Below are 22,197 nucleotides of genomic sequence, written 5' to 3' on the forward strand. Positions count from 1 at the left end.
TTTCTTTTTTTTAGAATATCCTGCAATACTCTCTGTAGAGTTGAATTGGTGGTTGCAAATTCCCCCAGGTCCTCTTTATCCTGGAAGCACCTTGTTTTTCCATCAATTTCCAGGGACAGTTGTGCAGGATATCTCAATCTTGGCTGGAGATTATTATCTTTCAAAGCTTGAATTATTTCCCCCCACGCTCTTCGTGATTTGATGGTTTATGCAGAGAAATCTGCTGTAATTCTGATGGGTGTTCCTTTGTAAGTGGTCTGTTTCTTGTCTCTGACAGCTTTTAATATTCTGTTCTTGCATTGAATTTCTGGAATTTTTATTATATGCCTGGGTGTTGCTCTGTTTGGGTTGTAGGTAGCTGGGGTCCTGTATGCCTCATACATCTGAGTATCTTTACCTTTTGCTAAATTAGGAAAATTCTCCTGGATTATTTCTGTGAGTAGCTTTTGTAGTTCACTTGTTTGTGTCCCTACTTCTTCTTTTATGTTCTTAATCCTTAAGTTATGGATCCTCTTATCATCTTCTTGTCTTTGTATTATTGCTGTTTGTTTCTTTGTTATTTTTAAGAAGTTTTTCATTTCATTCTCCCATATTACAAGTCTGCCCTCCAGTTCAGATAGTCTGTCCTTAGTTTCTTTCAAGCTGTTATGCCAGTCTTGGATAGACTTCTTAGTTTCTTGGTAGTCCCTTTGAACCTGCTTCACGTATTCTATGCTTTCTCTGTTTTCTCCATCAAACAATTCTCCCCTCTTTTTTTGTTCTTCCATTCCACCATCTGTTTTTTCTTGGGTGGTGCTTAGCATTTCTCTAAATATTCTGCATACTTCTAGCTTCAGGTCATTGATAACTTCATTCCTGAATTGATCTATGAGGCTCTCTATATGGCGCTTTATGTCTATTGGTGCGGTGTCCACTATTGCCTGTTTCTCAGAATTGGGGGCCGAGGAGCCTTTCTTGTTGCTGCCTTTTCCCATATTCTCTGTTTCTTCTATATGCAAGCTTATATAGGACACCCAGCTTCTCTCCCTGTCAGCCACAGCCTGATCGAATTGCGCTGGTTAGGTGTTCCCACCCACCACAGCGCACCAGGGAGTTACGGACCAGGCAGCCTACGCGGGGCCTGCCCCTCCTGGCCACTGTCAGGCTCTGGGATCTGGGTTGGGCCAGCCTACCGGGTCCGCCAGCAGCGTCACGCAGGCCAGGCACTTTTCACCAATCCCGCCTGAGAGGGGGATGTGTGCCTGACGTCGCCACCGTGCCCTGCTCCCGTAGGACTGCACAGGCCCAGAAAGTCCTCTGCTGGAGTCAAACTGTGGTAGAGTGTCAGTTTCTCTCACTCACCTCACCACAAGTCAGTGCACGCCTCCCTGCCCGTCCTGTTTTCGACTCCGTTTGCAGATTCCCGTTCTCAGAGCTTCCGCGCGTCTCTCTCCTTGCCGAGCCGCTGTAGAGGCAGCCAGCCGCCGCGTGGTGGGAAACCCAAATCGCAGCTTCCAATGGTGCGGGCTCCAGCCTCCACACTGAGGCTTTTCTGTTCCTGTTTTAGCACCAGGACTGCATTCCAAGTTGGTTTCTCTCAGCCCAGTTCGTTCCTGAGTCAGCAGAGCACATCTCCACCTGCTTATGTCTACTTACTCTGCACCCTTCCTGACTTCTGAACCAAGCCTTTCAGAGAGCCTCCGTAGTATCTGTTATCTGTCCGCCATGTTCTCCCGGAAGTCGAGGGGATCTCCTTCTTTTTTTTTTTTGTCTTTTTCCTTTTTATCGGTACTGGGGATCGAACTCATGACTGCCTGCTTTATAAGGCAGGCGCTTATGCCACTGAGCTAAATCCCCAGCCCCTGGGGATCTCCTTCTGAGGGCTGCAGCCACTGTTGATTCCCAATAGTCTTGTTCTGAAAGTCCTATATTGTTTCCACAGTTTTGTTGGGTTGGGTTTTCTTTTCTTTTGTTTTATGACAAATCCAACGGCGACTATTTCAAAAATAGCAAGATATATTATGGTAGCCATTTTGGATTTACTATTGGCTTGTTTTGAAGTCCTTCACTGCATTCATTGCTTTGTTTTTATTGTTTCTATTCTGTTCTGTTCGATTTTTACTATGTCTTAAGTTACCTGCAGCTGTTTTGAAGACATCAAGAGGCATTATGGCAACTATTATGGATTTTGTAATATTTTGAAGTCCTGTATCTCCTACACTGGTTTTATTTTCTTTAAAATAATATTAAAAATTCTAAAAGCCTTTGATTTCCTCTATGTTGGGTAACTGTACAAGAGAAGAAACATAAAGTCTCAATATAGTCAATTCTATAACGAGTGGTGCAACTTGGCCTGAAGAGTAGTTAGTTCAGAGCAGAGGATAAAGGACTCAGGCAAAATGTCTCCCTCTAGATGATTTTGAGGAATAAATAATGACAGATGATTATGGGATAGTAGAAAATATAAAGTAAATCAAAGTTAAATACTGATCCTGTGTTAAATACTAATTCCAGAAAGACAGAAGTATTTTAAAAGGAAATTAATCAGAGTATACAAAGAGATGTATCTACATTTTCTATGTATTCCTCATATATACTGAATATTAACTTAACAAAAACTATATAATAAAATGACAGAAGTCCTAATCAAGTGCCAGGGTGGGGAAGGGAAAGACAGATGTGTGAGAAGACAAAGGACTTAATAAATGTGTACACCATACTTGGCACACAATTAAATGCTCAAATAAATGCTGTAACTAAAAGCTTGTTATTTGCAAATGTGGAAGTAAACAACAGAGGAATGACAAAAGGCAGAAGAGGGAGTGGGAATAAGAGGTGGGTAGAATGGGGCAGAGCGCTAGTATTTTCCTTAGGACAGGCAGCACTGTCCATTGCAAGCCTTTGTCTTTAAGCTGTGTTGTATTTTAAAAAACCAAACAGGTACAATTATCTTAATGTTTTATTTAATCCTGCATACCCAAATATTACCATTTAGAACATGTAATCATTATAAACAATTTGAGATTTTACATTTTGCTTTATACTGAATACTTGAAATCCAGTGTACAGTATTTTTATATTGTGAGCATATCTCAATTTAGACTAGCCCCTTTTTAAATGTTCAAAAGCCACAAATGGCTAGTGACTATCATACTGGACAGTGTAGCAGATGGTAATATTTAATTTTTAACAATATAAATTATCAGCCAGGTATGGTGGTACATGCCTTAACTCCAGCATGTGGGAAGCTGAGGCAGGAGGACTGACATGAGTTTGAGGTTGGCCTGGGCTACAGAGTGAGTTCAAGGCCCATCTGAACTACAGTGAGACCTTGTCTCAAAACAAAACAGAACATCCCATCAGAAGTAGTTGATAAATTATGAGACAAAAATTCACACTAGTGTATAAAATATATAAACTCAGTATGATGAACCCTGTAGATTCAACTTACAAATGTACAAAACAGAGAAGAAAGCCACACTAAATGGCTTATCAAGAATACAATCAACAAAATTCAGGTTCTGGCAAACATTTAGTAGAGAAGTAAACCAAAAAGGAAAAATTTTTAAATGAAATGAAGGCTCCATGAATTAAAAAAAGAAAAAAATTTAGAGATTTATAAATGAAGTGAAATGTGCAGTTCCTATTTAAATCTTGACTAGTTAACAGTTATATTTATGAGATGAGTGAAAACTTGAACTGCGTTTCTGATATTTAGGAAAACTGTTTTTACCAATTTTTGAGACACAATATAGTTTTTTTAAAGCGCCATTTATTATGTTAGTACATAATGAAACATTCGTGGATGAAATAATATGAAATCTGGGATTTGCTTCCAAATAACATTTGAGGTAGGGGTAGTGAGAAGGAATTTACACAAAATGAAACTGGCTATGAGTTGGTGCCATGATTTATGTCTGTGGCCCCCAGGCCTCATGCATTTGCATTGTGCATTTGTGATTGGTTCATTGTCTAGAGTTTGGATTGAGGGTGTCAGTGCCTCCCCCCCGCCATATGGGTGGAGCCAGCATGTAATGGCAGGAAGAACGCATGTGTCTCTCTCTTGCTGGTTTCTGCCTTGCTGTTTGCAGCAGCCATGAACTGTGGCCCCACCATGCCACCCTGCCTTGGAGCCAACTGAGTATGGACTGAAACCTCCAAAAATAAACCTTTCCTTTCCCACCTCTGAACATCAGGTATTTTGTCTCAGCGACCAGTAAAAAGTAACTAAGACAGTTGGTAACTGTTGAATCTGGGTGATTGGTAGATAGAGGGCTTTATCTGTTCTTGTATGCTGTTTTTGATTTTCCACCATAAAAGTTGCAAATAAAACCATGAGTCATATGTATGAATTTTAGGGTCGAGGATTTAGCTCAATGGTGCAAAATGCTTGCCTGGTAAACATGAGGTTGTGAGTTCGATCCCCAGTACCAAAAAAACAAACAAACAAAAATCATATATGTATCAATTTTAAAAATAAAATTTTAAAGGAATATAGGGAAACTTAAAGGGGAAATTTATAGTTATAGTTAATTGTGATCATTACTCTGCTTATACAACCCATGGCCAACATTAATTCCTCCAGACCAAAGAGTTTGCTTTCTCTTCATCTCCCTTTCCAGCTCATCTGATACTTACCATAAGGAAACAGAACTTTAAATTCTTATCTAAAGAAAGATTCTCAGAAAACAATATATGACAAATTCAAGACAATGAATTCAAGACATTAGTCAGTATGGCTGGAGAATTTACTTTTATTCTTGTTTTGTGCTAGGAAGTCACATTGACTAGTCCATTGTTCACAATGAAGCTATAAAAATTTTTAATTCTTAAATTGTACATTAATATCCTGACTCCAAGTTTTATTTATTACTCTCCTTCAAGTATGAAGAAAATGATTAATTTATTACGTTTCACAGACAGCACAGTCCCACTGACAAAACATTTAGTCTGAAATACTACACTCATGAGAATTAATAGCCAGCAGCAAACTGGCCTGAAACCTGATTGTGTTACTAGCTCAAAATACCTGCAATAAATTTATATGTCCACATTAACACACAAAATTAAACTAGGGCATATTAATTTTATTTAAAAAACTATTCACAGCAGATTAAACTAACATTAAAATTTTATCAAGTTTTAACTTTATTATGGTATTTTATCCAATTAAACTTTCAAAATTCCTGTTTAACTATGAATTAATTGTGAATAATTTCACGTGGATTGCTGTTTAAAAATCTGCCCAGCATTTATGGAACAAATGTAACTTTTAAAATGTCAAAACTATGCTATACATATTGCACTCTTCTGCTAGACCGGGCTAGTGCCTTTCATGGCAAGCTACCAAAACTACTCAGTAAAATACATTGTAAAAATCAATTGGTACTTGATTAATTTCCCTGATTATTTCTAGGATTTTGTAAGGTTTCATTCCTTAAATAGTTTTAAAGTTTAACCTACAAAGGAGGTTAAAAAACCCTCATATATTGACTTTTTAGGTCCTTTTTTGGTCCTTCAATGACCAAAGAGAATTTTAAACAAATCATGTTTTGTTTCCTGACTTAATAAAAAGTTAAAAATTCTATTATTCAAATTAAGAATAATATATTAAGCAAAAGCTATTAACTTTGAAGTGCCTATGTGTGTCCACAGGTTCCCTCAGAACCTTTTAAACCTTTTATAATGAAAGATTTCAATCAATTATGTACTAAAATCAAATTAGGTAAAGAAAAACTTGTTTTGCAAAAATAAAATCACTTCCCATTATTGCTTGACAGAAACAAGCTATTCATTTTCATTTGTGTTCCACTGAAGACATTACTGAAATCTGTCCAATGGTTTATTTCCAAGAGGTCCACTATGGAATTCTTCGGAATGTTTTAAGATTGGCTGTAGCTAGAGTTCTGACTTCCATTTGGACCCTGCTCTCCTTCACTGTTCAAATGGGGAAGAAAGAGATTTTATACTAATTAAAAGATTCATTTCTAGCACACAGATAAGCTTACTAATTTCTGAAGTTGATTATTTTGTGGCAAAACTCTACAAAACAAAAATATTCCAGATCATAGACAACTAATGTGGAAAAATTAAAATCCAGAAGACTAACATTTGGTTTTATGTTTTTATTCTTATGTAACTTTGTACCCTCATACATAACAAGCAATCTGAAAGTTAGTGTTCATATACACTCAAAAAATTTAAATTAGAGTAGGGGAATTTCACTGTTATTACAGGTATCACTCAACATAGATTACAGCTTCTTCTGAACAAATTTCCTATAAAATTAAATTTAACATATAAAAGTCTATATCTACTATTTAGGAAAATCAAAAGTGTTTTTTCAAAAAAAGGTTGTACAATGGCATAATAAAATTATATGTAATTACAGCAAACTTTTGTGAGTCAGGAAAAATAGTAATTTCCTGTGAAATACTGAGTATTTAAAGTAACAACTAAAGCTGAAAGTACCAGTAAATGTAGCAATGGGATTATTGCCTGATCTTCTCCACCATCATCTTGCAGCTTCAGGCCCTGCCACTAGTGGAGAATCACTCAGGGAATTTCTGCAAAAAATGCATCCAAAGGTAGCTGTTTGAATGGCTGCCTTAAACAGCTCCTTGTATAAGTATTATTCCTTTCCAAATTCTAACATTAACCTAACCAGCAGCAATACATAAATCTATGTTAATTTTATATTACTATTTGTCTAGATACATGATTAAGATGGGTAGTAGTTATTTTCCTTCTCACCTTTTTTCCCTATTTCAAATATCTGATAATAGATATACTTCGAGGGCTCAGAACCACTGAATTAAACAAACAGTTCTTACTTAAAACAACAACAAATCTCTTAGCATAGGTGATTCATATTTAGCAAACTTAGGTTATTGTGTGCTGTGGATCAGAGGGTCATTCAAAGCCAAAATTCTTTATCTGTATCATATCAGATCACTCATCAAAATTTATGAAAACTGCTACCGAAATTTATAAAATAGAGTAACAGCCAGTAGTAGGGGAGAAGGAATAAAAAAAGAAGGCACAGAGACAAACTGATACAGAACTAGTTGAGTTTATGTACAAGATATAGCTATATGTTGAGGGATACCTGTAATAGACCTCCAATACATTAGCAAGTTACTAAATACATGGTCAGATAAAGGTTTTTTTAAATGAGACATTTTCAATCTGTCAAGTCACAAATTTAAAAAATTAACATGAATTATGAAGTTCTGGTAGAAGTTTTAAGAAATGAATAGAGAAATAATCTAAGAAAGATCAGAAAGGAACACAATATATAAAGTGAGAGCAATAATTAAATGTCTACAAAGTACCTGTTTGGAGGTGGTTTTGGTTTTGGCATCTTACTAAGAATAGTTGCCATCTCTTTTCGCTCATCAAAATTCTTCCACTGCTCATATAGTTTTAAAATAACCCTGATTATTTCCAAAATCTAGAAGAAAATATTTGAAAAATTCTCAGTGGCAAAAACAAGCAACAGTTAGTAAATAAAAAACGGTTAAAAGTCTCTGTCTATAAGTACTCTGCTAGGTTAGCTGATCTCAACAAATCTGGAAGCGGTGTTTTCACCTTCCTGCTGCTTGGGCGTCTCCTCTCAGTGTCTCACCTTATAGCGTGTCTGCCCTAGCCACTTCACCCTGTATCAGTTGTTTCCCCTTCACTCCAAACAAAGATTCTACTCATGAGGGGATCTGCTATAATAGAGCATATTCCTCTAAAACCAATTGTTTCAAAAGTAATTTAAGGGAAAGCTGGTCATGGTGGCACATGTTTGTAATCCCACCACTCGGGAAGCTGAGGCAGGAGAATTGCCTTGAGTTCCAGATCAGCCTGGGCTACATAGTGGGACCCCGTCTCAAAAAACAAAAACATAAATAATTTAAGGGGCGGTAGTACATACAAGACATTGTTTTGATTCTCTTTTCATTATTCTACATGTAAATTAAGATGAAGTGGCAGCTACAACCTGCCAATCCAGTCTCCAATTTAGCTCTTTCTTTCTGACCTAAGTAAACCTAGCCTTGGATTAATTTTCCAAGTAATTCTGAGTCTTCTGGTAATACATACCAGCAGAAAAGGTGAATACAGAGCAAACATCATTTTGTCAGGGATACACTATTCTACAAAAATTCACAAATAGCATTTAATAGTCACTAGGAAGCTTTCTAAAATAATCCTGGATGTCAGAGGTTACTTTGCAATCAAACCAAAATTTTACCATTGTTTAACCCTAAGCCAAAAACAACTACTCAACATCAACTCTTCTTACCAAACACGTGTTTGACATTTTTAAACCAATAATCTTAGTCTGATGAGCAGCTTAGTAGGCTCATGACATAAAAACAACATGAATTTTCAAGTGGCTAAGTTAAATAATTTTAAAGAATACCTTTTCCATATCCACAGAAAGCTCAGCAAACCACTGCCTGGCATCTTTCTGCTGTACCACAGAGGCTACATGTAGAGAAGCTGCAATGAAAATGAGGGATAACTGCTCATACTTAACTGGAAACATCTCACAGATTTCATATACATTTCCTAATAGTATTTTAAATATTTATATAGCTGTATTTAGGGATTATCATTGACCATCTCATGAATTTAATCTGAAATAGGTAGAAAAAAATACCAGACTACATTAAGGTTCTTGCTCTCTGCTCATTTGCTGTGTACTACTCATGGATATAAAAAAAATGCTACAAACAAGATCTTGGCTAAATAAATAGATTCAAGTCTTGGCAAGCAGAGGAAGGTAGAAGCCTCAGGGACACTACCTACAAGAATGAAGGCTACAGGGAAGCAAAGCCATGGCATATGTGGTATTATATCCCCTTCCCTACCTATCAGGTCCCAGCACTTCTTTCCACTGAACCCAGACACGACTCTGGAATCTCTCCATATGCAGTACAGTGTAAGAGCTGCCAGTGCTACAGAAGTATAAGTAACACCTATTTGTTGGACCTGATGTAAGAAGGCTAAAAAATATCATCATTTAAGGAATAATTGAAAAAGAAAACCAATAAAAGTTAAAGAACAGGGAAAACTAAAGAGGACTGAGTCATAAACACAGATGCAGTGAAAGCCACAGAGGCTAACACATGCTAGGGCACTGCTTAGCAGGCGCTGGCTACCTCATTTAGGGACTTGAAATGACTCTATTTGAAGTTATTAGTATCCCTGAAGGAAATAAACTCAGTGAGGTTCAATAATTTCCTCACAACCATAAAGGATTCAAAGTTTAACCTGAAGACCCCATAACTGCAGAGACTGAGCTCTGACCTATTATTGCTCTGCCTTCCCCAGACAATGACACGGCTGGCAACCTTTAAGAGCAGGACAAGATCAAAGATACTTTTTCACTCATCACCTGAGTACCTAACTGGGCTCAAGAATTGAACAACAGGCCCAGTTATAAGCTAATTTAACTGATATTAGCAGGTTTACTTTTGAGCTTCTGTCTGTAAGCAAAAGAAAATGTTCTATTTAGGTAGATCAAAATTATTTTAAAGGATTAAAAAACCCCCCAAACCTTGCCAAAATGGGGGGGTGAGGCAGAGCAATAATCCTGATTTGTGCCAGTTGCAATTCATATGATGAAAATTTCACATACAAGGATTAGTCTATTACTTCATGGAACACAAAAACCAAGTGAAAATAGAATGCAATTTATTCCATGAAACCTACGTGGGTTTATAACAATGTAAACAACAAAGGCACAGCATGCTCACCTACCTAAAGCTATCATGAAAGGGGGGTACAGTAGGCAAAGGTCCGTTCTGTAAGTGTCGTTCACTATCCTCCTACAGGAATGCAAACCGTATTATTACTGACAGGAGAACTACTGTATTTGCTGTACCTGTCCTCCCAGAGAGAGTCACATTTCCCATCTTTGTACACTTTTTTCCCCTTTTCCATTATTGAGCACAGCTACAAAAATGAAAACATCAAGGCAAAAGGATGGATGCACAAATGTAACAACAAACAAGCACACATTACTGAACAGAAAATTTACATATTAATGGATAAAATACACTTGAAGTTCTCAAACTTCATAATTACAGTTTTAAGTAAATACATATGTAATCTTTTTGTTTTGGTTTTTGAGACAAATTCTTTTTAAAAAAAATTTTTTTTTGTCTTTTTCCTTTTTATCTGTACCGGGGATCGAACTCACGACTGCCTGCTTGCAAGACAGGTGCTTATGCCACTGAGCTAAATCCCCAGCCCCATTTTTGAGACAAATTCTTGCTAGTAGTTCAAGCTGGTATTAATTCATTATGTAGTCCAGGTTGGCTTTAAACTCATTGCCATCCTCCTGCCTAGGCCTCCTGAGTGCTGGGATTACAGGCATGTACCATCACACCCAGCTTATAACTTTTTAAAAAATTTGAAAATCAAATTTAAAAAAAATATAAAAATGTATATGGATGGTGAACACTATTAAAAATATGCTGCTAAAGATAAATTTGCTTCTAATTTTTGTGTAAATAGCCTTATTCGTACAAATCAAATTTTAACAGGGATATTTAGTAAAAATATACAATGCTTATTATTTGAGCATTTATACTACTATAGTTATTAAAATTCAATAGACAAGTATTTTGCTCAATGAAAAATATCTTGGGGTACTAGTTTAATGACTTTAAAAATACTGAACTTCACATTTAGTAGTCAGCCTCCCTCTCTGATTAACGTGTCACACTATTAATAACTTCTGTTCTAATTACCATGCAAGGGGAAGCAACATGTCTTCTTGGCCCATGTCCTGCACATACTGGAGCAAAGGTCTATAAGGATGATACACTATCAAGCAACAATCCTAGAAACAGTTTAAAAAATGTGTATGTATAAAAACAGATTTATTACAACACAAAAACGATTATCATTACCCAACTGATTTGTAATTGTGTATTTCAAAATCAATTTCTCTGCCTCATGCTTGCTTCCTTTCTAGTCTCACAGGCAAGCCCTATGGCAGCCCTACTCTATTGTAATAGAGAAAGCAGGGCTCTCTCTGAAATATACCTTGGTAAACCGGTTGGCAGTCAGTCAGCATCCATTCATTCCCTTAGAGACTCAAAGTGTCACATCTGCAACACACTGAAACCTCTTATTAGCCTATAAATCCATAATCCCCAACTGGAGGAGCAGAATTCCGCCAAAGACAATCTATCTTTAAATAAACCACACATACACAAATTGTGTACATTATTTACAGTGGCTTCATGTCCTGACTTGTTTGCTTATAATCTTGTATTATCGTTACCACAGAACAGAGTATTTTTTCCATCTGGAGTAGAATATACAAATTATTTTACAGGTTTCAGAGAGGAGATGGGTGATAATGTTACTACGCCATTATGATTTCACCATCACATGACATACTTCTTAGATGGTTTTAAAATGTATCTCCCTAGAAATCATTTCATTAATTAACTTCTGATTTTAAAAATACATTTTATTAGTCACAAGAAAGAAAACACTTACCATTAGTTCTAAAAGATAGAATTCACATTCTAGTATCTGTTAAAAAGACATTAGTGTCAGTTACAAGATTCCTACTCAGTAACATAAATTATAGACATTATCATAATTTCCTAAAAAATTTAAATGAAGAAAATAGTCATTCATAACAAATAGAATAAGTTAGTTTCATTTATTCTAAAATTCATAAAATTATGATTATAAAGCATTTAAACCCTGAGGAGGAAAACCAAGCCTCCTATAAGGAGGGTTTTTTTGCTTGGGATTAAACTAAATTCTCACATATGCTAAGCCCACATCCCAGCAGAGTTTCATCCCTAATCCCAGGATTCTTATTACTCATTTTTATTTAAAATGTTCAGTAAAAACTTCACATATTTACTTACTGTGCTACTGGGGATTAAACCCAGAGGCTCACACTGAGTTATATCCTCAGATCTTTCCACTTCTAATTTTGAGATAAGATCTCACTAAGTTTCCCTGTGCTAGGGCCAAACTTGTGAATCTCCTTCAGTCTCTTGAGTAGCTAGGAGTCAGGTGTGTGCTACTATGCCCAGCCTTATTTTCAATTTTTTCCCATTGCTAAGGACCCAAACACATGCCCTTGCATGTGCAAGGTTAGAGATCTGCCAGTGAACTACTTCCCTAAACCCAGGAGCTTTTAGAAACCATTAATGCCAGAGACTGTAGTTTGTCTGGAGAGGTCTCAATGTAAGTATCATTAAAAAGTTCTCAAGGTGATTTAAAGAAATAGAAGCTATTCAGCTTTAGTAATATAAATTAACAAACGAATAGGAATATCTACAAATGTGATAGAAATAATATGAATGTCTACATGAATTTGAATACCTATATTCTTGTATTATTTAAAGGTGGCATTTCTAGGAGACTATTAGGTTTATCCTAATATTAAAAAGGAGCTAATTTATATATAATTTTGACAAGTGTTTTTTTTTTTTAATACAATATACTTACATGATTCATCCTGTAAGGAAATTCCTTTGGGAAGGCATATGAAAATCTAGTTTTTACTGCAGAAAACAAACAACAACAATTTAAACTAGAAAAATGTAAAAGTGAATTAAACCAAAATTCTTTCAACATAGCATACAGAGGTAGTGCACCTATGGCTTGCGTGCTGCAGTGGGCTGTTTTTATCTCTGAAAGCTATGAAAGGTTTACTACCCCAGGTGTAGAGTATTAGAGGACAAGGCTGAATCATTTCCAAGTAGGCACCCATGACAATGCTTAAGGATCTAGATATTTGTTTCCAGTGGAGGAAAAAGGCTGGACGTCAGGAATCTATATGCCCCCACCTATACAATGAAAGACTCATAAAAAGTTCTGTCGCTCAAAACAATAAATTAAAAAATTGAAAAAAAAAATTACTGACTGTGACTGGTCTGTCATTCAGTAATGTAGGAGTCATTTCTTCTAAAGTGTTTACAAATGCTATATATTAAAAAAACATAAAAAATTATAGGATGGAAGGATAACATTCCCTGAATGTTAGTGGTTATCTATAAGATGAAATGATTTTGCAATTAATCTATCCTTTCTGAACTTTTGTATCTATTATGTCAAAAAATATAATAAAGCCATCATAGTTCATCAATTAATTCAATCAAATAACTATGGACTGTTCTAGATGATCTTTTTTGTGATCGCTTTCATTTGTAAAGTGGATTAAGAATTAAGATATGACATGGAAAACATTGATTATACACCTCTCAAAAAGGAGAATGAAACCAAAATACAAAAATCAGCAAGGCTCACAAACTTAAAACACAAAATGCAATCTTCTACCTGAATAGATTACAGAAAATCAAATTAAAAGTCTGATCTGTTTTTTGCTAGGTAATGCCTTTTCCCTGCATCTGTAAAGATGGTCCATAGCATAAAGTCATTATCTGGTATACAGAGCTAACTGTTACTTTACAATGTTAGTTTTGTTAATGTCATGATTCACAGCTAAGTAAACCCCATCTTTTCAGATAAAGAACCACATTACCAAGTGGAGAACACAGATACTGAGACAGAACTAGGGCTTCAAAGTTAGCTTGATTTACTACAGACACAGCATTTTTTTCCTATACTGTATTTTTGTTTCAAGGTTTGAAAATGTAAAACTCCCAAAGATATACATTACAGTTGCAAAAGAAATCATTAAAATTATAAAAATGAAATAATATTGGTCATTAGGAAGTAACAAATAAAATAAAATTAAGAAATGAAATTTTTCTCCACCTTTATAAAATAAGAGCCACTGAGTTAATGTTTTTGGATAGCTACGATTCATTTTTAACATTAAAAATAGTCATAAGATAATCATTTAAGTGGTTATAAACAGCTTCTTTTCTAATTTTATTTTTTGCCAAATGTTCTAGTCATAAAGATATTCTTGAGAGCCGTAATAACTGCGACCAATCCCTGACATGTCTCATACACAGCCTTCTTTGGAAAGAGCGATATACTTTTCACTTACATACAGAAGTAGCAGCAGCAGTCAATCTTGCATTCGAAACTACCCCAAACTCCTATGTAAAAAAAGCAGATGAAATGACGTATATGTTAGCTCTTTATTTGTTAACCTAAGGATATTTGGTCTGTTCAAAATAAAGCATTTCCCCTATATTTATAAGCTGGTCAGTTTCTACCTACTTGAGGTATGAAGTATTTAAATTTCCAAATGCACTACTTCTCCTGAAAACTAATACAATTTAAGATGAACTTTTAAACAATTTTATAATTTAATCTGAAAAGGTACCAAAAGCCCTAAAGTGACAATGCTAGTTTTCTACACTTATAATTTCCAAGACTGTTTAGATTTTACATATCTATAAGAATAAATATTAAGTATGCTTCTTACTCAGTTGAACCTAGATAGTGACTTTATCTCATTTAATAATAAGATGATATCTTAACTAAGGTAAACTTTAGTATCACTAAAAAGAACTCAAAAGATCATTACAAACACCTATTATCTTTTTGGGAACAGAGATCAAGAATACAAGACTTCCAAAGTTCATTCATATTTCTTCTTCCAACCTAATATACAGAAAAATTAAGAACTGGTTCCTCACCCAATAAAAGAAACTAAAATAAAAACTATTTAAATACTTTCATTCCATAGTCCTATCCTATGCAGGGCAAATGTATGTAATATATAAATTTACATTTAAACTTCTAACTATAGCTAAGTGAAAATAAAAATTAAAAGCCTGATATAGCTTACATACAATTTGTATATCACTTTCATACATCTGAACAAAACAGAAAAATTCGACCAGAGATAAAAACCTCTAAAATTTTTTTCTTAATAAAACTTTTTTTTTTTTTTTGAGACAAGGTCTTGCTGTGTAGTTCAGGCTGGCCTTGAGTTCACTATGTGACCCAAACTGGCCTCGAACTTATGACCCTCCTGCTTTAGCCTCCTGAGTGCTAGGATTATAGGCATAAACCATCATGCCTGGCACTTAATATTATTTATTTTTTGCTTTTTTTGTCTTTTTGAGATAGGGTCTTGCTAATGCAGTTCATGTTGGCCTTGAGCTCACTTTGTAGCCCTGGCTGGTCTTGAACTTACAATGATCTTTCTGCCTCAGCCTCCTGAAAGCTGATATTACAGGTATGCACCATGTCTGGCTAACATTATTTCTAATATAATCAATCTCATAGTTTATGTAATAGTTGCGAAAGGTATCATGGATAATCCTGAATAATGGCTATATCAGTACTAAATCAAAATGGGTACAAAAGGAGTACAAATTAACTAGGCTAAAATCAGATTTGATATTTTAGAATACAACTACTATTCTAAAGACATTATTTGAAAATAGAAACATTATACAAGGGTTTTATAACATTAAAGAAAATGGTCAATTTTCATAAAAACTGCTATTATTGTTTGGATTTTAGCTATGAACTGAGCTCTTTCAAAAATACTGAAAAGGTAAATTGAACAGATAATCACTCTTATCCAAATTCCTTTATTCTTTTCACCTAATTTTTCTATCCTCACTATTCAGATTTTTCTTTGTTCAAGTCTATATTCCCAATCTTTGCCTTCTGTTTTGTTTTTCCTATGGCTGGGTTAGCAAATGGCAGGAGGCAGGGAAGATGACACCAGGAAATAAGAGGCACACAGGTAGAACAGTGTCAGGTTACTGGAGGAAAGCTGTGGAAATACTGCTCCGTGCCAAACAATGTCTTCAAGGCAGCAGCCAAGAAATTTAGAACATAAAGAGTAAGAGCTGGACTCCTAAGGTTCAAAGACTAGCACTGCCATTTACTACCTATATTGGTGAATATTTTTGCAGACAGCCTCTTGCTATGCAGTTCAGGGTAGCCCTAAACTCACTATGTCAAGGCTGGCTCTAAATTTGTGGCAATCCTCATTTTAGGCTTCTGAGTGCTGGGATTATAAGCTTGAACTACCATGCTTAGTTTAAACAAGTTCTCAGGGCCAGGGATATAGCTCAGATCACAGCACCTTTCTGGCAAGTGCAAGGTCATTGAGTTTGACTCTAGGTATTAAAAGAAACACATAAATAAATAAATAAATAAGTAAGTAAGTTCTTAGTTTTTCTTTCTTTCTTTCTTTTTTTTTTTGCTTCAGTTGCCTCATTATAAAAGGGAGATACTACTAGTATGTATTTCCAGTTATGAAAATTAAGTTAGTATTTGTAAAAGGACTTAGAAAAGCAGCTGATACATAGTGATGCTTACTAAATAACTACATAAACACATGTATATATGTTTTGGAATTTGTACAACTTCATTAGTAAGCACAAATTACCATCTATTATTATCCTTATACACAGCAGTGTAAAAGCTGGAGCAGATTCACCAACAGACATTGACTATACTTTCATGAATAGAAAACTGTTTATACCTCTACTTTGGATGCCAAAAACACACATGTAGGAGCCATTAATACAGGATCTATACTTTTCAGGGAATACCTAAAATGTGATAAAACAAAATAAATGTTACCCATTTAGAAAATACACTAGCAAAAACATTACACTAAATCTATGACTAACAACTGATTCATTTATACTAAGGTTTATGAGCACTAAAAAGAGCTTCAAATAGGCGTAACACATTCCCAAAATGATACTCCTACCTGGCATAGAATCTCTTGAAATAGACTGTAGCAGTGGCAATAACTTGTTGTCTTAATTTAAGATGTTCACCCAATGCTTGGATAACTAAAAAGAAAACAAAAGTTTAAAATGTACACCCAGTATAATTTTATTAACACTAGGGGCCGGGAATTTAGCTCAGTGGCATGAGTGCCTGCCTGGTAAGTGCAAGCTCATGAGTTCAATCCCCAGCACCCCCCCACAAAAAATTTATTAATCTTGAATAACAATTTTCATATGTTTAAATCATGACTGTATCTATTTTTAACAAAGGGGAAAATCTATTCATACTATACAGCTCTACTTGATTTACACTGGTCTAATACTAGGATCTACACACTTGTTAAAAATATAACAATACACATAAACAGCCAAACAAAAAAGAGCTGTCCTATGAGAAAAATTCTTGAGTAAGGAAGCTAAATGATAGCTATTCCCCCCATCTTCTAAATATTTTAGTGCTTTTCATATTACCTTTATAATAAATATAAAAAAGAAAACACATTTATAACTACGTAATGAATTCTCACAACAGAGGTCGGTGTGCAAGAGTGACTGAGGTTAGAAGGACCACTATCTCACCTGCAAGTTATTATATGGGAGAGTAAAACTTTTCTGATTAAGTCCCTTTCCCTCCAAAGTAAAGCCCTGAGGTAAAAATGACAATTTGTTCTCACAGTACTTTCCTTTAATCAATCTGTCAGTTGATTCACAAAGGCTTAAGATTAGTTAGCATTATCACACTGTCTTTAGTGCCTCTGGCATGTAAAATTCATGAAAACTAGATCACAAAAAAGATAAATGAAGAAGTTGTAAAAAAAATCCATGTATAAATAAAAACTGTTAAGTATAGACTATAATAGTTCATCAAAAATTATCATACAAGGCCAGGGATTTAGCCTGATGGCATAACATCTGCCTAGCCAGTGAGGTCCTGAGTTTGATTCCTAGGCAACTGTACTACTTTAATCAATTAAAAAAATTACCATTTGTAAAAAATATCTGTAATTTCCAATACTCTTCTTCTGAGAGAAACTTTAAATCCTTTTGGCGCTCCTTCAATAGATCTTGTTTATCCAAAATCCACTGCAAACTAGAGGAAGTAAAGATGTTAAGATATGCTTGATGCAAAATCAATAAGCAAACATAGAAAACACTCAGACTAAACAGGTTCGTTCATATTCTGAGAAGCAAAGTACCAAGACAGTATTTCTCATGTTTCTGAAAAAGTAAATTAGTAAGAATTATCTCACTAATAAATATAAATATGCTCTGAAAAAAATTATCCTCTAATATTTTCCTTCTTTCTAGTCTCTTTCTATTGTATTGTACTGGATTGATTCTAACACTCTAATATCAAGATCCAACTTAAACAGCAACATTTAAGTCACCTAAAGACCGAAACAACACCAGAAAAGTGCCACTGTAAGCCATGAGATGTTTGGTCTGATTTGGAAACCCTCTGTATATAGTGGCCTTGCTTCTATTTTTTTTTCTTTCTTTTTGAGACAGGGTTTCACTATGCAGTTCAGGCTGGTCTTGAACTCATTTTGTAGTCCAGGCTGGCCTTGAACTGGCAGCAATCCTCTTGCCTAAGGCTCTCGAGAGCTGGGATCACAGGTGTGCACCACGACGACAGGCCTTTCCCTCTATTATTGCTGAGTTTATTTGCTTATATTTGGCGGGGGGGGGAAGGACAGTGTCTCACTAGGTAATTCAAGTAGGCCTTGAACTCACTGTGTAGCTCAGGTAGGATTTGAGCTCACAGTAATCCTGGCTCGGCCTCTCAAAAGCTGGGATTACAGGTGTGTGCCACCATCCCTGGTTGCTGCTGTTTGGAACTTTCCCTGTGGAACGTAACAAAACACCACTTCAAGTACATGGCCAAAGTATTGATGTTTGTTTCAAAGAGATAAAATATGGAAGACTGTTCTATGCCTTCTTCCAAATCTATAAAGAAGGTGTGTTGCTCCTGCTTTACTGAGACACGGGGCTACCGGGTGGTTGAGAACACCTGGAGAGCCTTTCAATGAAATTCTCTTAAGTGATATGATTTGTGGGGTACTGTTGGGAGTGGTATCTTCCACTATTGCCAACCACACTGATGTTCTAAAGATTCAAATGCAGGCTCAAAGAAGCTTGTTCCAAGGTAGTATGATTGGCAGCTTCATTATACAAACCAATGAAAGGGCATCAGGGTTTGTGGAGAGGTGTGGTCACATTGTTGCAGGAGTACAGTTCCAGTCTATGATATTACTAGAAGCACCTAATACTGTCAGGAATTATGGGTAACACAATTTTGATTCACTGTTTCCAGCTTTGAATGCAATGTGGCTGGGCCTCTGTTGTCCAATCCAGTTGACGTGATACAAACTCACATGACAACTGTAGGGCATGTAGGCCTCTACAGGGTAACACGAAGGGCCTTATTTGTACTCTATAAAGGATTTTGGCCAAATTTGCTTTGATCTGGACCCTGGAACATCATTTTTTAAAAACTACATATGAGCAGTATGAGAGGCTTCAAACCTAAGAACTGGATATATGACAGCCCAGCTCTGACAACCTTTCTACTATTTTTCTTTACCCTTTTTTGGTGTTCTTTGTATTTTAACAAAGTTGTGTTTACTGAACCAGTGTTCTCCCAGTCCTCCTGACAGAAGAATAGGATGGTTCAGCTTTGCCCATGAACTTCCAGAGAGGATGTGTTCACATTACACCTCGAGCACCACACTGGTATCTCCTGTGAAGATGGATGCTGAAGGGTTTCCAAATGAGGGTTAAATGAAGCTGGTTGGCTCAGATTTTCGTAAAAGCCAATGTAGGCTGAGACTGGAATGTATGTTATAGAATTTGGTTCTCATTAAAGTATTTATTGCCAGGGGAGACGGGAAAAAGCAATGTTTTAGCATCTCAATTAACAGCATGATTATTTTTTGTGTGTGATACATAATATGGTGAAATTACTTAGCATCAATTGATGATGGCTTAGATTGATGAAGTCTATTCTCAACTGTTCATGAGTAAGGAGGGTATTTAATTTTCCTCATTCACAAATTCAAGTCACATTAAACAATAATATATTTTAAATAATTTCCTAAATGCAGAACTAATGGATCAACTTTGGTGCTAATTTTAATGCAAACTGTCAGTTTGCCCCCTAAAAAGGTCACCTCAGTTTCCATTCCTATTAATGGCTCATTTGTCCCTTATCATATTTGGTATTACATCCAATCCTTCAAATACTTGAAGGCAAAGTAACATCACTTTTTCCTCCGAAGTTTACTTATGAGGTCAAACATCACCCTGGCCTTGATGGGCCAAATACAATTGTTCTGTACACTGTTAATCTAATATAACTATTTTTTATAATGGGTGTTCATTTTTGTAACCTGTTCATTAACCTAATCAACTAGAAAATGCTTAGTGCCCTTCTGGTTTGACTGCATTTTAGTCAGATTTTGTTCTACTTAAATTTTCTTAAGAAAATTCTTTTTTTTTTTTGTGGTACCACGGACAGAACTCACGACCATGCACTTGCAAAACAGGTGCTTAGGCTGCTAAACTAAATCCCCAACCCCTTCTACTTAAATTTTCTAAAATTGAAGATATTGTGATTTTGCTCAATAGTTTCATCTCCACAGTCATTTTAGTTTTTAAAGATAAATTTCACAATGTTTCAAGTTTTCCTCATATTATTTTTCATGGAGACTAAACCAAGATTTATAAAAGTTGCATTTTAGCCATTTTAACATTATATCGTACCTTATTTTCATGCGTCACTGTGAAAAAACTGCCACATTCCAGGTGTAAGAAAACGTGTATCTCAGAGGCATGAAATACAGCTGAGGCTAAGGCAGGATTAGCTTGAGGCCAGCCTGGGCTACACAGTGAGTTCAAGGCCAGCCTGAACTACACAGAAGAACCCTACCTAAATAATAACAATAACGCTCTCAGTAATGAAAGCGTAAGGAAATGCTCCTAGAGCTGGGGATATAGTTCTGAGGCACAAGTGCCTGCCTGGTAAACACAAGGTCCTGAGTATGATTCCTGATACCCCCCCAAAAGAGATGATCTTCTTTTAAAATTGAAAAATACCTGGCTACCTGTCTCTTCTCTTAGTTTCTTTTAAAGTTTCAGTTTTTCCCGTTTAAATTTCTGTTTCAACTCTACCCAGGGAAATGTTTCAGTAAGAACAATGCAAAATAAAAAAATGAGACGATCAGTAAGTAATAAAGCACTTATAGGACTTCATTTCCATAGAATCACTTTCTAGCAAGTCGAAAACATGCCTTTAGAAAAACTCCAAATGTATTGCTTTTTTTTCCTCTTCATGCAATGGGTGGGAAAAAAAATGAACAGACCCCAATCCTATTCACAGAATAAAAATTTAAATATTAATGCTCTTACCATTAAAATTTTACACTAAAATTATCTTCATGAAGTTCTGTTCATCATTCACCTGTACAGTAGAAAGCCCAGTAGTGTTTAACCCTATCACACCATACCTCGCTCACGCAAATGTAGAGCTGTTCTTAATATTATACCAGCTCTTTATAAATTACTGAATAAACAAACTTATTCACGAAAAAGGTTGAAAGAACAGGCAAAATTACTAGGAAATATCAGGCAAAATCACTAGAACAAAATATAAGACACGAGCTACTAATATGAAGAATTCTGAGCGCACATGCCTAATATTATCAACAGGAAACAAACTCCTAGGTACAAAGCAGTAGCCGGAAGCGGCTCACAGGCACAAACAAGCCTGACTCCCTCCTCTCCTCGGAATATTAACCCACTCACGACAGAAAGTGAATGACAAAAGAACACAATGCTGTTCCCCTGAGTAAACTCCAAGCAAAAGCAAGCCAACTGTTCAGAAGAGGCCATCTCACAGCCCCAAACCGAGACGCACACACTTCCCGTAAGCGTGCTCGCCTCACACCCCCCAGGTCCCGCCAAGCCAATCCCAGGACCAAATTAAACACCCCAGTCTTCCTTCCCGGGGACTCGACCCTCCCCCACATTCTTCAGATTCACAACTATCCCTCCCCCAAGCCCCGCTCTGCCGGGCCGAGGAGTCTCCCCAAAAAAGCCCATTTTATTTCCGGTTCTGCAGCTTCCCGAGATCTCCGGGGACCGGAGTTGGGATCCAGGCCCAGGGGGAGTCACAGGCCCTGTCCTCACCGCCCCCAAGGACGGGCCCCTGCCGGGAAGATCGACGATCACTTACTAGTGGGAGCTCTGCCAAAAGTTCCCTGCCATGGAGCACAGCGCGCCCTAATAAAAAAGCACCAGCTGGCGGAGCGGGCCGCGGAACGACCATAGACCCAGCCCGTCGGGTAACCGTGCTCCTCGATCGGGTCGGCTAAGCTCCTCTCCGCGGCGGCAACAGCGAGAGGAAGACTGTGACACCCTGATTTCCTTGCCGCCGGCTGGCAACATGGGACTGCGTAAACCGTTCCTACAGAGAACAGTTCCGGCCCGCCCCGCAGTACGGGCTAAAACCGCAAGCTTTCGGTTTGGCTGTGGGAGAGTAGGACACCGGAACTAGTGCTCACGA

At 36.5% G+C, this 22,197-nt stretch overlaps 1 protein-coding gene and 1 pseudogene across 3 annotated transcripts; one reads left to right on the forward strand and one right to left on the reverse strand.

Annotated features, from left to right (window-relative positions):
- Window positions 1–4,715: 4,715 nt before the first annotated feature.
- Ccnc (cyclin C) lies at window positions 4,716–22,086 on the reverse strand. 3 transcript variants are annotated; one of them, XM_063233296.1, is made up of 13 exons: window positions 21,868–22,053; window positions 21,042–21,093; window positions 17,618–17,724; window positions 16,613–16,697; window positions 16,379–16,448; window positions 13,970–14,021; window positions 12,460–12,515; window positions 11,488–11,523; window positions 10,728–10,819; window positions 9,733–9,800; window positions 8,390–8,469; window positions 7,314–7,432; window positions 4,716–5,916 (listed from the first exon to the last, which is right to left on the reverse strand). In XM_063233296.1, the coding sequence occupies exons 5-13, from the start codon at window positions 16,415–16,417 to the stop codon at window positions 5,862–5,864; spliced, it is 597 nt and encodes a 198-aa protein (XP_063089366.1). In that variant the 5' UTR covers window positions 16,418–16,448; window positions 16,613–16,697; window positions 17,618–17,724; window positions 21,042–21,093; window positions 21,868–22,053; the 3' UTR covers window positions 4,716–5,861. The 3 variants fall into 3 exon arrangements, with proteins under 3 accessions (XP_063089366.1, XP_013005486.1, XP_005002689.1); XM_013150032.3 differs by lacking the exon at window positions 21,042–21,093 and adding an exon at window positions 6,451–6,545 and having other exon boundaries at window positions 21,868–21,965; XM_005002632.4 differs by lacking the exon at window positions 21,042–21,093 and having other exon boundaries at window positions 21,868–22,086.
- On the forward strand, window positions 18,069–19,164 carry LOC111756053 (brain mitochondrial carrier protein 1-like; annotated as a pseudogene).
- Window positions 22,087–22,197: the final 111 nt, after the last annotated feature.

Source organism: Cavia porcellus, unplaced genomic scaffold (genome assembly GCF_034190915.1).
Source record: "Cavia porcellus strain 051 isolate PalLab524CR breed Dunkin Hartley unplaced genomic scaffold, mCavPor4.1 scaffold_22, whole genome shotgun sequence".
NCBI classification, from domain to species: domain Eukaryota; kingdom Metazoa; phylum Chordata; class Mammalia; order Rodentia; family Caviidae; genus Cavia; species Cavia porcellus.

Coding starts and splice junctions, on each gene's coding strand:
- Ccnc (XM_005002632.4), bottom strand. CDS start 21,899: ATGGCAGGGAACTTTTGGCAGAGCTCCCACTA. Junction 16,449..16,612: donor TTCAAGAGATTCTATGCCAG/GTAGGAGTATCA, acceptor ATCACATTTTAG/GTATTCCCTGAAAAGTATAG. Junction 7,433..8,389: donor TTTCTGTGGATATGGAAAAG/GTATTCTTTAAA, acceptor ATTTTCTTCTAG/ATTTTGGAAATAATCAGGGT.